At 38.0% G+C, this 15,019-nt stretch overlaps 4 protein-coding genes across 4 annotated transcripts; 2 read left to right on the top strand and 2 right to left on the bottom strand.

The window, feature by feature from the left end:
- Window positions 1-402: 402 nt before the first annotated feature.
- On the top strand, window positions 403-3,664 carry LOC125190905 (uncharacterized). Its single transcript, XM_048088326.2, has 8 exons — window positions 403-591; window positions 1,036-1,126; window positions 1,309-1,857; window positions 1,964-2,047; window positions 2,131-2,358; window positions 2,434-2,565; window positions 2,655-3,165; window positions 3,248-3,664. The coding sequence occupies exons 2-8, from the start codon at window positions 1,046-1,048 to the stop codon at window positions 3,376-3,378; spliced, it is 1,716 nt and encodes a 571-aa protein (XP_047944283.1). The 5' UTR covers window positions 403-591; window positions 1,036-1,045; the 3' UTR covers window positions 3,379-3,664.
- Window positions 3,665-3,945: 281 nt separating this feature from the next.
- On the top strand, window positions 3,946-6,207 carry LOC125190202 (Core-2/I-branching beta-1,6-N-acetylglucosaminyltransferase family protein). Its single transcript, XM_048087427.2, has 2 exons — window positions 3,946-5,260; window positions 5,868-6,207. Exon 1 carries the CDS (start codon window positions 4,173-4,175, stop codon window positions 5,244-5,246), a length of 1,074 nt encoding a protein of 357 aa, XP_047943384.1. The 5' UTR covers window positions 3,946-4,172; the 3' UTR covers window positions 5,247-5,260; window positions 5,868-6,207.
- A 1,893-nt stretch (window positions 6,208-8,100) lies between these two features.
- On the bottom strand, window positions 8,101-10,358 carry LOC125187699 (Protein kinase superfamily protein). The gene is made up of 6 exons (XM_048084328.2): window positions 10,108-10,358; window positions 9,148-9,403; window positions 8,947-8,999; window positions 8,813-8,880; window positions 8,581-8,725; window positions 8,101-8,517 (listed from the first exon to the last, which is right to left on the bottom strand). The coding sequence occupies exons 1-6, from the start codon at window positions 10,178-10,180 to the stop codon at window positions 8,237-8,239; spliced, it is 876 nt and encodes a 291-aa protein (XP_047940285.1). The 5' UTR covers window positions 10,181-10,358; the 3' UTR covers window positions 8,101-8,236.
- A 396-nt stretch (window positions 10,359-10,754) lies between these two features.
- LOC125186200 (uncharacterized) lies at window positions 10,755-12,763 on the bottom strand. The gene is made up of 3 exons (XM_048082546.2): window positions 12,613-12,763; window positions 11,638-11,788; window positions 10,755-11,504 (listed from the first exon to the last, which is right to left on the bottom strand). The coding sequence occupies exons 1-3, from the start codon at window positions 12,688-12,690 to the stop codon at window positions 10,978-10,980; spliced, it is 756 nt and encodes a 251-aa protein (XP_047938503.1). The 5' UTR covers window positions 12,691-12,763; the 3' UTR covers window positions 10,755-10,977.
- Between the last annotated feature and the right edge of the window lie 2,256 nt (window positions 12,764-15,019).

Raw genomic sequence — 15,019 nt, 5'->3', positions numbered from 1 at the left:
GTCCTCCACGTCCAAATCAAAAAACGTCTTGAACTTCTAGAATAATCGTCTTCACCCTTTACCTCATCGTTGTCAATACTTAGTAAACCTTTGCAGTACAAACAGGTGGAGTCCGTAGATAGCATAATCTGTTATGGTGGTTAAAGTTCATGATCTTTATTGTTTAGTTCATGTTTTTTTTTTATTTACACATTTAACTATTAAAAACAGTTTTTATATCTTAATAACATAAAATAGATGAACTAAAAAAGAAACCAAGCCTCAATTTTTAAGTAATTTAATGCAATAAATCTGAATTAATATATTGAAAATACAAGGCAATTTTCAACCTAATTTAAATTGGTGGTATTTATAAAGTACAAACACCTACACATGCTCTTGACCACATTTTTATATTGGATTTTTTTACTGCTGAATTATGCTTTTACACTCTTCATATCGCAGACGCATGCAATCTTTCCCCTTTTTCACATTGTTTCTGGGAAATTAACGTGTGCGTTTGTCATCAAATTCATAAAATTTTCAATATCTCCAGAAATTCTTCTGACGAAGTTGATGTTGCATGGATTAAATCACGTATTTTCACTGCAGGTAATTTTATTATTTAATCGTGTAATATTTCATTGTTTTTACGCGTATGAAGGAAATTTAAAAATAAAATATGTCATCAGTAATTTCAATTTGAACTTGAGCTGAAATCCACACTCGAATCGCCAGTAATTTTTGTTATTGGTTGCGGAATTGCATGCTGCATTGGTAAAAATAGGTATTTAATGTAGTGTGTTCATAACTATTGCATAAATCGTCTCGTTGATCGAGTATTTGAGCTGAAATTCACTGCGACGATCACATTATGCGGTTGAATTCTGCGAATTTGATGGTGATTATGCACGAATAAACCTTCATTTCGTGTTGAGGCATATGCTTAATCGATAGAATGCTTTCAATTTAATCTGCTACAATGATATGTGAAGAGGAATTGTTGAAATATTGTGCCAAATTATGATTTATTTTTTTCTAATTTTTCTGCTGCAGCTCTGGCAAGATGGGTGCTCCGAGGAGATGGATCAATAAATTGCTTGGTTTGAAGAAATCAGAGAAAATAGCATCTTCCGAGGAGGAAAATGTTGGTGACATTTTCTGATTTCTAATCTCCTTGTGTTGTATCGTGTATTGTGTATTGCAATTCTTATTTTTCTTTGGAAGTTTGATACTCAGATCAGGTTTCCTTATGAACTGTCTTCGATTTGTTGTTGATCCAAATATAGATGAAGATCACAGATCTTATAATCATTTCAATGTGTGTAGATTTCTGGAAATGCTAGCAAGATCAACAAACGCAAGCCCTCTGTTGAGCCTGAGAAAGGCAGATTTGGGAGTGAGTTGAAAGAGAATGTGGAAACAGATTTTGAAGATGCAAACTGGCAGTGGGAGATGGAGCATTCCGGTCGGCCTTCCACTTCACATCAGGAGAAAAATGCAGCTCGACTCTCAGAGGATCGGCGCGTGCAGCAAGATGCAGCTCAGCAGCAACCTCGGGAGGATTGGAGAGAGGAATGGATGGGTGCATATGCCAAGGAAGGAAACTTCACATCAGCTCCGGATTCACCAAACTCACCCGAGGACCAAACTGCAGCTGATCAGCTTGAAGATGATGGAACAGAAGGATGGGCAACACCGGATGTGAGAGACATGTTCGAGCCAGATACTGATCCAGTTAGTCCACATTCCAGCTCATCAGAAGTGGAAGATGCAAACTTCATGTCAGATCTCGATGCATCTAATTTCGAGGAGGACCAGAATATGCAGGAGGACTGGGCAAACATATGTTTCCAAAACGCCGTTAGAGGTTATGTGGTATATAGTTTTCATTGAATTTGTTAAACTGTTTTGTACATTGCAGCATAAGGCCTTTGGAGAGATATCCTTAGTTATACATGTTCTGCTTTCTTCTTCGTTTCAGGGGCAAAACGAAACTAAAACTCGACTGCGTATGAAAGAAGAATGGGCTGCCGTATGCATCCAAGCTGTTTATAGAGGATTCAGGGTATACAACTGATGCATTTTCTGATGTTTGTTTACTAAGAATGGGCAAAATAAACTATGCTTTCATGCCATGTCATACATCAGACTAGGCGAGCCTTTCGTGCTGTAAAAGGACTGACGAGGCTTCAAGCTCTAGTGAATGGTCATACTCTGAAAAGGCAAACTTCCATTGCCCTACGCTGTATTCAAGCTTTAGTAAAGGTTCAGGCCCATTCCCGAGCAAAGCATGCCGGCTCTACATTAGAGAATCAATCAGTACAAAAGAAGCTAATGCAACAGCTTGAAGTCGAGGCTCCAGCTAAAAAACCTGGAGTAAGCCTTACTACTTCGTTGTTGTATCTTCTGAGTTACACAATATCTTACATGATGTGCTTTCGCCTGCTCTAGTCTTTACCGTGCACCCAGAATGGGTGGTGTGACAAGGCTGGCTCTCCTGCTGAAATCCGAGCAAGGTGGCGGAAAAGGCAGGAGGCTGCTGCTAAGCGCGAAAAAGCAAGAGCATATGCTTTGGCTCGTCAGGTAAACGCCTATTTACCTCGAATGAGAAACAGCTTAACAATTTTGTGATGATGAATATGTTTCACATGGAAAAAATCTTTATTGTGCAGTGGCAGGCCGGGATAAGGCAGCAGCCGCAGCCGCAGCAACAGCAACAACAGCAGCACAAGGAGGAGCAAGAGGCAACACCTACTGGTGTCCCCACAGTGAAAACTGAGTGGGTCTGGAAATGGTTGGAGAGGTGGATGTCTGTTCGCCCATGGGAAACAAACTTCTTAGATGACACTAGTCTTAGAAATGGAATGAAGAGTCCTACAAGCGAACGGTTTGCTCTAGTGGATGCACCAACATCTCCATTGACAGAGAGAAAGCCATTGTCAAGTACTGGCAACGGAAAATCCATGCCTCGTTTCAACATCACCATTGCGAAAAGTCCTTCAGCGAGGAGGTTAGCTGCTGGGCTGGACACTCCCATCTCACTTGTTTCAAGTAGGAGTCCCAGAACACCTGTAAAAAACTCAGCTCCCTCGAGACCAGGTCTTGGTTCTAGATCTTTCAGTACTCCTAGAGAGCGTTCCAGCCTTTCGGATTTTCAAGACAAGAAGCGATTGTCTCTGCCTGGTAAAGGTCTTCTTCATATTGGTTTCCCAATTTGAGATAGGAACTTGTCACACACTTGCTTATCCACAATCTACTGAAACAGGGCCAGTGCATGGAGCTAGGCTTCTCGCGCAAACTGCTGTCAACAGCCCCCGGATTCAAAGTCCTCGTACTCCTCAGAAACCCGGGGGCTCCAGAAGCAACGATGTCAAGTCCTCAAAGCTCAGCCACTAGCCCGTGTCGACTAACCAGCCTAACTCCTACATCCACTTTCATCAGGCACAAAAACACACATTATTGGAACGCAAGCCGCCACGAAAAAGGTTCGTTCGTAGCTAAACTGCTAAAGCCTCCAATGGTTGAAGTTGCGAGGGCTAAGAATGAAATGCCTGAACTCAACACCTATTTTGTACAGTACATGATTTGTAACCAATGCTTCATTTCAACACTATTTGTATTGTACAATATATAAAGTGATTTTACTTGATCCTAAATTATTAATATAAAGTGATTTTATGCATGTCACTTGTATTGAATATTGTTCGATAAAAAAATATGTTTAGGTAAATAAATGTAAATATGTATATAAATTGTTGAGATGCAACAATGGAATGTTGACACTTGAAAGTTGTGAAAAAAAACAAAAGATTATTCAATCTACACCACTACATTTCTGAATCCACTTCAATTAGTCAAATATAAACAAAGGAATAAATTAAGTGAAAGTGATCGATAAAGAAAAAGAAAATCGTAAAAGAAAAAGCGATATCTACATAACGGCGTTAACTCTCTCCGTCATATCCGACTTCCGCAGCCCTTCACACTCTCTCTCTTTCTCTCTCTCTCTAAAACTTTGAGTTCGCTTCACAAATCTCAAAACCACCCAAAACCACCGCATCGGAACCCTAGCGCGCCACCTCCATCGCCATGAAATCTCACTTATCTCTCCGATAAACCTCATAAATCTCAAATCAAACCTCCAAAACACACACTCAAACTGAAGAGGAGAGGAAATTCATCGGCAGCAAATGGCGATTTCCACAACTTCATCGCCGCTGGTCCCCGCCCTAATCCTCCTCCTCTCTCTACCAGTCCTCTTCTTCTTCCTCGCTCCTCGAATCCTGCCGCCGCGCCAAATCTCCATCTCCGCCCCGGACGAGCTCGACGACCTCTCCCTCTTCCACAAGGCCATCGCCATGGACTCCGCCAATTTCTCCCGCCGCCTCCCCGCCGCCAGATCGCACCTCTCCGCCGGCCTCCGCCGCCCTAAAATCGCCTTCCTCTTCCTCACCAACTCCGACCTCCATTTCGCCCTACTCTGGGAGCGATTCTTCTCCAATGCCACTCGCAAGCACTACAACATCTACATCCACGCCGACCCCTTGGTCAAAATCGCCCCCTTCGAAGGCGTATTCAAGGACAGGCTCATCCCCTCCAAGCGAACCCAGCGATCCTCGCCGACTCTCATCTCCGCCGCGCGCCGCCTCCTCGCCACGGCGATGCTCGACGATCCGTCCAACGCCTACTTCGCCCTGATCTCGCAGCACTGCGTCCCGCTCCACTCGTTCAACTACCTCTACAATTTCCTCTTCGATTTGGGCAGGTTGTCGCGGAACTTGGAGTTCTCGAGCTACATTGAGATTCTCGACAACGAATCGAATCTATGGGATCGGTACAACGCTAGGGGACGGAGTGTGATGCTCCCCGAGGTCAATTTCGATCAATTCCGCGTCGGATCGCAGTTTTTCGTGCTCACGCGAAAGCACGCGCTGATGGTGATCAAGGACAGGGAGCTGTGGCGGAAGTTCAAGCTCCCTTGCTTGAATGTGGAGTGTTGTTATCCAGAAGAGCATTATTTTCCCACGCTTTTGTCAATGCAGGATCCAAATGGCTGCAGCCACTATACACTGACGAGGGTTAATTGGACGGATAGCCACAATGGCCATCCCCACACTTATCACCCTCCCGAGTTGTCGGCTGATCTAATTCACACTCTCAGGGAGTCGAATTTGAGCTATTCACATATGTTCGCGAGGAAATTCTCGCCGGATTGCTTGGAGCCTCTGATGGATATGGCGGATGAGGTTCTCTTCAAGGACTAATCACTTTGCCTTCGGTGAGTTAGATGCTTTCTCTATTTGCTGAAATCGTTTTCTGCTTTGAGTTAGTATCTCAACATGTTTGATTTGGCTAGTTCTTGGATGGTTTAACTCTGTATTTTGATAATATGGTCTGATGTATATAGCTGTCTCTGATTGTCGTTTTTGGTGTTGATTGTTGAGAATTGTGATAGTTTATCGGCCTTATTTAGTCGATCGTTGTTGGTTTTTGATGTAATGTGGTGATAGTTCAGATTGAAGTAGTCTGAATTAGGTGATATTGATCTTGTTTTAAGTAGGATGCAATGTAAGTATGTGTTTGGTTTCATTCCAAAGTTTAGAACTGAACTGAACTGAATGGAATTTAGATTCTTTTCGTGGAACGGTTCCATGTAGAGGAGGTTTATAGAAACTTTAGTTGATAGTATTTCGGAGAACTTTATATGATTCCTTCATCCATTTTGATATGCTCTATCAAGCTTTTTGAACTATACTTAACTTGGAGCTGTCAAAAGATACCCCATTGTTGAAACAGTTAGATGTGTTCTCTTAAGCTTGGTCTTGATAGAAATGTGAATCCACAATCTGATCAGACCTCTTTTGTTTGTTGTTGGCTTGTTGCAGAAGAAGGAACATCGAAGGAAGTCTTTTCGAAGGAAGGACGTTGAAACCGGAGTGGGATTAGGTTCTTTAAGTGGCTGATAAAATAAATGCCCTAAACCTAAGTAACCCCATGGTTTCCATCTCAAGCAGATTTAAGTGTCATTTTAATGTCTAGGAAAGCAAACTATGTTTATTGTGGTGTAATTTGGTGGTGTGATGCTTTTATCAATGGTGGTTGAATATGGCTTTGTAAACATCCAGCAAAAGATGGAGTGGGTGGAATTGTGATTTTTGGCCCCTTTTGTTTATATTGTAAATATGTACTACTATGAATTACTTATATGAATGCCTATTTCTTTTCCCTCTCTGATTACAAAAAAAGTGATCTTGCACTGTTTTTCTTTGACATCTCATCTACCAAATTCTTGATTTGAAATGTGGATTTGAATGAACACTCATAAAGATTGTAAAAAAGCAGGTATGAAAGTGCAACTACTTGGAAATTGGGATGCATATGTTTAACATATGCATTCTTGAAGCTTACATCATTTCCTATTTCTTGATTTGCAATTAATATAAAAAATAAGAAAAAGATGGAAAATGAATAACTATGTAGGTGATTGAAAGGGATGGTGTTTGGTCTTATTTTTCATCCTTCATTCTTGAGAATTTAATTTCAAGGATATCTTTGAAAGTGAATTTAATAGAGAAATATTGATAATCAATGGGAGTTACTCGAATATTTATCTCTTGATAGATAATATTGATAATTTTATAGAATGAAATGAAGACCAATAGCCTAACATATTCGTAGAGTAGACTGTCGGTGAGGGTTTGGTTTCTTGTTAAGTTTCATTTGCTTTTGGTCAAACTTTAGCAGTTGAAATAAAATACTCCAATAAAATATTGCTAGATATGGAAGTAACATTTCACATTTTTCATTTTTTTTTATCGAAGATAACGATTCTCAATTTATATCATTCTGATAAGGAGAAGATGACAAATTTAAATGTCACGAGCATCTTTGTAATCAAGATTATGGGTTGCAAGTATTTATTTATTCGAAAAAATATAATCCACTAATTCGTCCTTTTTCATTACTATTTCGTATAAACCAAGAAAAAGAAAATGCCAAAATTACGAATACATCACCATGAAATCACAAAAATAAATTATTTAATTTTGGGTGGGAAGTTGGGGCAACCAATTTAAAGACAACAAGCAAAGTATATGAATTAAATGGATAACGAACCGAAAACGATGACGTATTTATAATTTAATACTAGAAGGATGAACTAAATTTGGTGGTCAATCACCTCAGCAATTATGCTAATCTTTAAATATTCTTAAATTTGTGAGGTAACGACTATTATATTTAATGATTTAACTAATACGCCAAAAAATGAGTCAAATTGCATCAATTTTGGTAGACCAATTCTTGAAGTTATATGAATGTGAGCTAATGCCCAATTGAATACTAATTAACACCTAATCCTTTTCCGTTTATGTTTGATTTAATTACAAAACTATCCTTCAACATTTTTATATTGCGTTTTGGTTGATCAGCTTTGTGCTACAGTATAGATTCTGATTTAATATAATTGTTTTTATGTTTATTTGTTTTTCTACCAAATTGTCCCTTAAATATACTTTTCTTCTATATACATTTATTTATTCGGAGATAATCAATAAGGTTTCCTATTTGTATAAGACAGCACTATGAATCAAATCTCATCCCTCAAATAAAAAACACATTTCGTGAGTATACTACACATATATATATATATATAGAACAAGTTATTTTTAAAAAGTCCATATTTTTAAAAAGTCCATACTCACAACAATCATTTAAATACTAGTAGTATTAAAATGATGATCACAAGATACAAAACATGTGTCCATTTGATTGATGATCAACCTAGTAGAGTCTTTGATTAGATCAAGATGTGATTCACATGTGCAAAATCTAAGTCAAAATTAGAGTATCAAAGAGGAATGTGTAGAGATAGATGGCAGTTGGATTTTGACCACAAACTCTACTAGATGAAACAACTTTGACGATGAAACACAACTTAATTGGTAAGACGTTTCTCCTTCAACAAGTATTCAAGTGACATATCAACTTGTGAAAAATGAGAAGATTTGCACAAGTTATACATTTCGTCACGACTGTGTGAAAAATTATCATATGTTAAAACATGTGATTTTATCAAAGAAACAGTATCTCTTCCCTCTAAAGCACGTTGCGAATGAATAACATAAAACCGATGTTCTTAAGACCAAAGAGTCGGGCAGAAAGGGGATTCTCCATAACTACAATAATCAAAGACGAAAAGAAAAATTTAACAATTTTAAAAAATATATATATATTATTCTAAAATCACTTTGTTTCATTTTCTTGTGATCCCTATTTTTTTCTGCAAATACCACAAAATTTGAGGTGTGTATACTCTAGTCTTATCTACAGATCTTATGCACAACCTTGCAACATTGAGAAGGCCATTGAGCTCTCTTGGATCATAGCTATTGCCAAGATCAGGATCTATCATCTTGTGTATCGATCTCAAGAAACGCGGCTCTTGAACCCACTGCGCCAAGTCGACACCACCCTTGTCCGAAGACTGCCCTGTGATCAGCTCCAAGATCACCAGTCCCAGCTGGAAGATGCACTCTGCAGTCGAAAGGATGTCAAGAAACGATGATTTTGAACGTGTAGGGCGACTAGGTTTCGTACCTTCTTGACAATGGGCCGAGGTTGGATTTTCAGCAGAGAGGCTAATGTCCGAGATCTTTGGGGTGAAGTTTTCATCCAACATTATCGTGCTTGAGCTTATAGAGACGTGATAAACTGGTGGATCGCAGAAAAACTGCAGATATTCCTGCATTGCGACGACATAATTTTGAACGAGTTTCTTGATGATATTAACCATGGTTAAAGAGGTGTGTGATTTTGAGAGCTGACTAACCAGTGCAGCAGCGATGCCAACGGCTATCTTGAGCCTCGTTCGCCAGTTCAAGGGAGTCTTCAATGGATCTGAAGAGTTGACATAATGAAATAGAAGAGTTGTTCAATTAATACAATTTGCTGCAAAATAATTACCAGAAAGATGCTCCTTTAAGCTTCCTCTTTCCATGTTTTCGAACACTAGGAACCTGAAACGACACGAGACAATGCTAAAAGACTCGGAATTTTGTTTAAACCAGCGTTTAGCTATACAGACCTTCACAATCTAGACCTCATTCCATCCACACACAGATAAGAGCTTAAGATGCAAGGCAATTATGTAACGGAGATCAATACCGCTTAGGTCCAGTCGAGAAGCCATAAAGCGCCACAATGTGGCGGTGGTGCAGACGCCCCAAGAGGCGGACTTCCTTTGAGAAAGAATCGTCGTCTTCATCCAACAACTTGACCTCTCTCACTACCCCGACACGGCCATTCTGAAACTTGGCCTTGTAAGACGCCTCATGAGGCGAGTTACCGAAAACTCTCCTAAATCCATCTGTGGCCTTCTTTATATCTCTATACGAGTAGCGTTTCAGCAGGAAAGGCGGACCTTAGACAAAATTACATGAATTCATCACTCATTGCTCAAATCAGTGATAAAAAAATCATATCTTGCTACACGTTTCTTTACTATAATGAAGCATTCTTAAAAAACCACCTTAAAATCACCATTTTTGCACCTAAACTAACAAATAATAACTAAAACTTTGATTCTAGCTCTTCTTCATTCTTAGCTCAATAAACTTTTCAAGATTGAATTTTTATTAGCTCAATTCCAAAGTGCTACTGATTTGGACTGGTTGAACTCGTAACTAATCATCAACATCCATTTCTTAAAAGTTGTCTGTAAAGAACACAACATTAAGCAACAAAAAAAAGGAGTAAATTCAAGAATCAAGCTGAATACACTTTTCAAGATTGAATTTTTATTAGCTCAAATCCAAATATCCATCCTAAACTAGCTAAATTGCTGCTGATCCGGACAGATTGAACTCATAACTAATCATCAACATCAATTTCTTCGAAAATGTTGTGTAAAGAACACAAAGTGGAGTGAATTCAAGAATTAAGCTCAATACACTTTTCAAGATTGAATTTTTATAAGCCCAATTCCTAATTCCGACCCTAAACTAGCTAAATTCCAAATTTTTTATAAGCTCAATTCCAAATTCCGTCGAAAACGGTATGAAAAGAACACAAATGAAGCAACACAAGAAATTCCCAAGAATTGAAATGCAGTAAACGTGGACTCACTGGGTTGGGATCGGAGGTGAAACAGAGCAAGAAGCAGCAGCTTGATCTTGAGAATCATATTGTCGGTGCCCATTTTGTTTCTCAATTTCGTGTAATTGGAGAACGATGGAGTGAGAGAGGTGGGAAGAATCAAGAATAGTAATTAAGTGCTGCGACAGTGGATCATTGGATCCAGAGCTTTGAGAATTGGAGCTGCGGTGAAATAAGTGATGGAAGTTTCCACTTTGTCGTTAGTAGCCATCTTTTCCGTTTCTTCGGTTAAAAAAGAGGGAATTTCACGTTGTTACTATTGTGTCCCTTCACCCTATTTTTGTGTATAAAGTGGGATAAAATGTGGAAAAGTTATTTACTACTACCAAATTTTAAATAGAAATCGAAAAGGGAAAAAAAATTAATATTAAACCACTTCATAGAGCCAGTTCACTGTCCACTCCCCCACAATGGACAATCCAAGTCAGTGCCTCATAAATCTTAGCATAAAAATTTAATTAAAATGTGTGTAATCAATCGACTTTTCAGTATGGAAAAAGACAAATGTGATTTTTAATAGCCGGGATAAATATTTTGTCCAAACACTAAAATTTAGGACACAATTTTCATTCACCAAACAATTTCATTTTTGTGTTCAAAACAATTAAGATAAAATCTGAACCTGAATTAAGAATCTCATAATCATTAATACCCACACAGTCACAGACCATCATCCAAAGGTATATGAAGATGATGTTACAAAAGCATTCATAATAGTCATTTGGTACAAGAATTCCTAAGAGTTATTTCCTAGAGCAGGTCTACACCGGTTAGCATTCTCTAGCTCAGGCACAGAATCAACACCTCTAAACCCCAAAAAAAGTATTTCAACCCCATGCCTCAGCTACCTGTTGTGGGCTCTTTCAACACCACCTCCTCCTTCTCGTCTGCTTCTTTCTCCTTCGTATCCGAAAGACCCACCTCCGTATCCACCTTTGCCACTTCAGCATCAGGCGCTGTATCCAGAACGGCATCCAGAGTGTCCTTTCCACCACTTGCTGCGTCTTCAGCTCCGTTGTTCTTAGCATCGGGCGCCTCCTTAGATTCGTCTGCCTTTGGCTCCTGCACGACGGTATTAGATGTGTTGTTGGGATCCTCAACACCGGCTGGAGATTCCTCCGTGTCTGGTTTCTTCTGTGCATCTTCGCTTCCTGGAATGGTGTCTTCCTCTAGAGGGTCTTTAGCTTCTTCAGCAGTAGCATCTTTCTCGCCAGTGGCTTCGTCCTCTTCTGCGTCAGCATTGCTCTTCTCCACGGCCGCCTTTGTGGCGGATCTCTTTTGCTTTTTCTTGGGAGATTGACTTGTTGGGGCGGCAGCGACTTCCTTAGATTTCTCACTCAATCTCGCAGAACGCCTAGGAGTATCACCTGTGCAACACATAACAAAGATGGTTCATCACATTTGTCACCAAATAGACATACAGGAGATTATGTATCGGTTCTAGCACAACCATCAACGTCAGACATTTCCAATCGATTGTTTGAGAGAGAGAAAGTATACCTTTACTCCAGACGAATTCAGAGGCAGACGGTCCTCCTGGATGAGACTTGAGGTACTGCTCCAGCTGTCTCTTACTCTTGATCTCCTCACCAGTCGGGGATACAAAAACAACGTCATTCCTTTGAGGGGTGCCGCTTTTCTTTGGAGCAAACTGATAATTTTCCATAACAATAATGAGAACAGTAGAAAATCAAAGTTCATAACCAACAAAGAAAACACAGAAAACACAAAAAACAGCCAGCACTGAATAGGTAAATGACAAACCAAAACACGGAATAAACACAACGAAATGGTAATCAAGGTTCATAACCAACAAAGAGGGATGGGAAATTGACACACCAAAACACTGAAAACACACACAAAAAAACAGCAAGCCCTGAATGAAGGCCATTAACGTAGATTTATTTTATTTTTTATGATTGTTGAAACATTAGCTAAATGTATAGATAACTCATACCAATCAGCTAATTAAGATCGAATCTCAGTCTAACGAATTGAATTGCAAAAGGAATATTCAGCCCAACACCAAAACCAGATGGAAAAGAACAATAGCAGAAAATGAATACGCATAATAATTCACCTTAAAATGCTCACAATAATGCAGAAGCTCTGAAATCCAAGCAATAAGAAGTCAATTAATTACTCACTCATCTAAAGATTACTAATTTCAAACAATCGAAAACCTAATCCGCCGTAAATTCGCAAATCAGCACTTAATTACAGAAAACTCGAAACGGCATTCCGAAATTCAATCAAAACAAATTACTATTAACAAACAAAAACCTAGAAACCTTCCATAAATAAATTCAACGCAAATTCAACGAGAAAAACCGAAGAATCCGTTTCTCGAACTAATCACGGAAACAAACCCTCGACAGCTCCACAAATTCACACAAATTAGAAACGCAGCTAAGAAATTTACAGACGAAACAAAATAAATAAATAAATGGATAACGAAATTGAGCAAGAGAGGACCTTCTTTGACCAGCCGGAGGGAGCGGGGAGGTCGGCAGGAACGACGTCGTTGTGGTGATTAGCTTCTTCAGTCGCCATTTCTCCTTGGTCGTCGAAAATAAAATTCGGCAAAATTGGGGCAAGAAATTCAATTTGGGCATTTAAAAGATTAATTGATAGGTGAGGTGAAGAGCGTGACAGGTGTGGGTCTGGACTTCACGCCCGCTATTAACTGCCATTAACTAACCCCTTTCGCATCCGCCTTCTTTCGCGCCATGTTCCATTTTTTATTTTCATTTTTCTTATTTCTTCCAAGTTCATGCATAAATCAACACTCAAAAAAACTCTTAAAAAAACTTCAGCGGAATTTATTAATAATATATAAAAGTTTAATATATATTTTAATAGAAAAATAATACTTTCTGTTCTCGTGAAAAATGAAACGTCATTTCTTTTACTTTACTCTCTATTCATTAACTAAAAAAGCACTACATAAAATCACGAAATTCAAATATTTCATATTTATTGGATGGAGAGAGTATATTAATATTCAAGTATCACTCCACTAAATTAATTTCTACGAGTACCCATATCTTAAAAATATTTTAAAATTCTTTTATTATAAATATTTGAAGAATAAACTTTTCTTGATGTCACAAAATTATACTATGAATATCAAAGGCCAAAGTATATTTAAAAAATTAATAAAAAAAATATATAGTTAAGATATTAATAAAAGATATGAGTAAGTAATATGTTCAGTACAATTGGATTGAAGATATAATCTGAGGTAGGGGTGCGCTAACTATTTAAATTGCTAACTATGTTAACTCATCAATATAGTGTATTAAAAATGTCAACACATAATATCAACACATTATATTGAAGTTCAACAAAATAATATGTTGACATTTTAATGTCATTGTGGTGATATTTTTAATATACTGCGTTGATGAGTTAGTAAGTTAACAACTTTAAAAAGTTAGCAATTGATCACACCCCATCTGAGCATTACTATTCATTTTTAATAAATCTATGTATAATTGAGTATACTTTTCTAAATATAGTATATCCAATTAAAATATAATTAGAAAAAAAATGTACATTCCATATTCTTTATTAACATAATATATGTTAGAAAAGTGTCTCCAATTTAATAAATTACTTATACTTTCTATTTAGTAAGTAAGTAAACTATTTGGGCCCTTCCATAGATTTATTAGCCCAACAAATGATCAATTTATTAAACCCAATCTATCTTTCCCCACATAAGCCCAATATGGTTTCAGTTTATACAGCTCCTCCCTGCAAGACTGCAGTCCCAGCTGACCGACATGGAGGTTGATGAGTGCGAGGAGACGACTCTCCACGATGTCAACATCGAGGACGAAGCCCGGAGGAGGGCCGTGGCCCAGCACCAGGAGGCGTACGACGAGTATGAAGAGGACATGCACGGCGGGCCTCAAACAAGAGATGTTGTTTGGGTTATGAAGGTCACTTACTGCCTTTTTTTTTTGTTGTGAAACCATACTTTCAATCATAAATGCAACACATTATTCCTTCAATGAAGACTGCTGCTGTTGCTAGTTTTGTCTGTATGTGATCTATTATTAGGTGATGTTTGTTTGGACCGTTTTCTTTTACTCTATTAAACTGTTCAGTTGTTGGATACTCTATTTTTAGAAGTATTAATTTTTGGAAAATTGTTTATTTATAAAGTATAGCCTTGTTAGGGAATGATACAGTACTCCTACTTAAACGTTCATAAGCACGCCAAGATACCTTTTTTCCTTTCTGTGATAAGTTAACTTTTTAATCTGTGTAGCATTCTTCACCTAAGATTTTTCAAAACTTCCTACTCCATTTCAAACGCGAATGAGCTCATACTATCTTAATAGGCTTAATACGAATGATGATTTGAGTAACAAAAGTACTTGTTCCCCTAATTGGAGATCACACTCTTAGAACCTGTTTAATAAGAAATGTGTGATATGAGAAGATATATAAAACAAGATAAAAAATATGAGGTTCATGTCAAGATATGTAGAGATAATTTTTTTTTTTGTAATTGTTTAATAGAAACGAAATTATCTAAATTTGTATAGTACTATTAAATAATAGTGGCTTAACTTGACAAAAATTGGTGGGTTACATAAACATGGTTAAAGTTATAGGACCCTTGTCTTATATTGGGCTTAGAGTTAAGCCTAAATATGATATTAAACAATTAAAAATGTCTACATATAATTCTCTATCTTGGTATTACCATCTTATCAAACATGTCCTTACTATCTTAATAGGCGAATATGAATGAAAATTGGAGTAACAAAAGTTCTTGTTCTCCTGATTGGAGATCACATGACTTCTCAGTAAACCAAACAGAGTTTATTCGCCTTCTATTTCACCAAAGTCTCAAACACAACTCTAA

Source organism: Salvia hispanica, chromosome 5 (genome assembly GCF_029641045.1).
Source record: "Salvia hispanica isolate PSC_SH4W2 chromosome 5, Shi_PSC_v1, whole genome shotgun sequence".
Taxonomy (NCBI): Eukaryota; Viridiplantae; Streptophyta; class Magnoliopsida; order Lamiales; family Lamiaceae; genus Salvia; species Salvia hispanica.
The sequence above is the reverse complement of the archived record's forward strand: the minus strand, read 5'-3'. Positions and strand labels throughout refer to the sequence as shown.

Excerpts from the sequence above, each read along its gene's own strand:
- LOC125190905 (XM_048088326.2), top strand. The coding sequence starts at position 1,046 with ATGGGTGCTCCGAGGAGATGGATCAATAAATTGCTTGGTTTGAAGAAA. Across the intron at positions 2,048-2,130 it reads CTGTTTATAGAGGATTCAGG|ACTAGGCGAGCCTTTCGTGC; the intron begins GTATACAACTGA and ends GTCATACATCAG. Across the intron at positions 3,166-3,247 it reads GAAGCGATTGTCTCTGCCTG|GGCCAGTGCATGGAGCTAGG; the intron begins GTAAAGGTCTTC and ends CTACTGAAACAG.
- LOC125190202 (XM_048087427.2), top strand. The coding sequence starts at position 4,173 with ATGGCGATTTCCACAACTTCATCGCCGCTGGTCCCCGCCCTAATCCTC.
- LOC125187699 (XM_048084328.2), bottom strand. The coding sequence starts at position 10,180 with ATGGGCACCGACAATATGATTCTCAAGATCAAGCTGCTGCTTCTTGCT. Across the intron at positions 9,000-9,147 it reads TTCTCGACTGGACCTAAGCG|GTTCCTAGTGTTCGAAAACA; the intron begins GTATTGATCTCC and ends GTGTCGTTTCAG. Across the intron at positions 8,726-8,812 it reads TTGGCATCGCTGCTGCACTG|GAATATCTGCAGTTTTTCTG; the intron begins GTTAGTCAGCTC and ends GTCGCAATGCAG.
- LOC125186200 (XM_048082546.2), bottom strand. The coding sequence starts at position 12,690 with ATGGCGACTGAAGAAGCTAATCACCACAACGACGTCGTTCCTGCCGAC. Across the intron at positions 11,789-12,612 it reads CCTCCGGCTGGTCAAAGAAG|TTTGCTCCAAAGAAAAGCGG; the intron begins GTCCTCTCTTGC and ends GAAAATTATCAG. Across the intron at positions 11,505-11,637 it reads TGAATTCGTCTGGAGTAAAG|GTGATACTCCTAGGCGTTCT; the intron begins GTATACTTTCTC and ends TGTGTTGCACAG.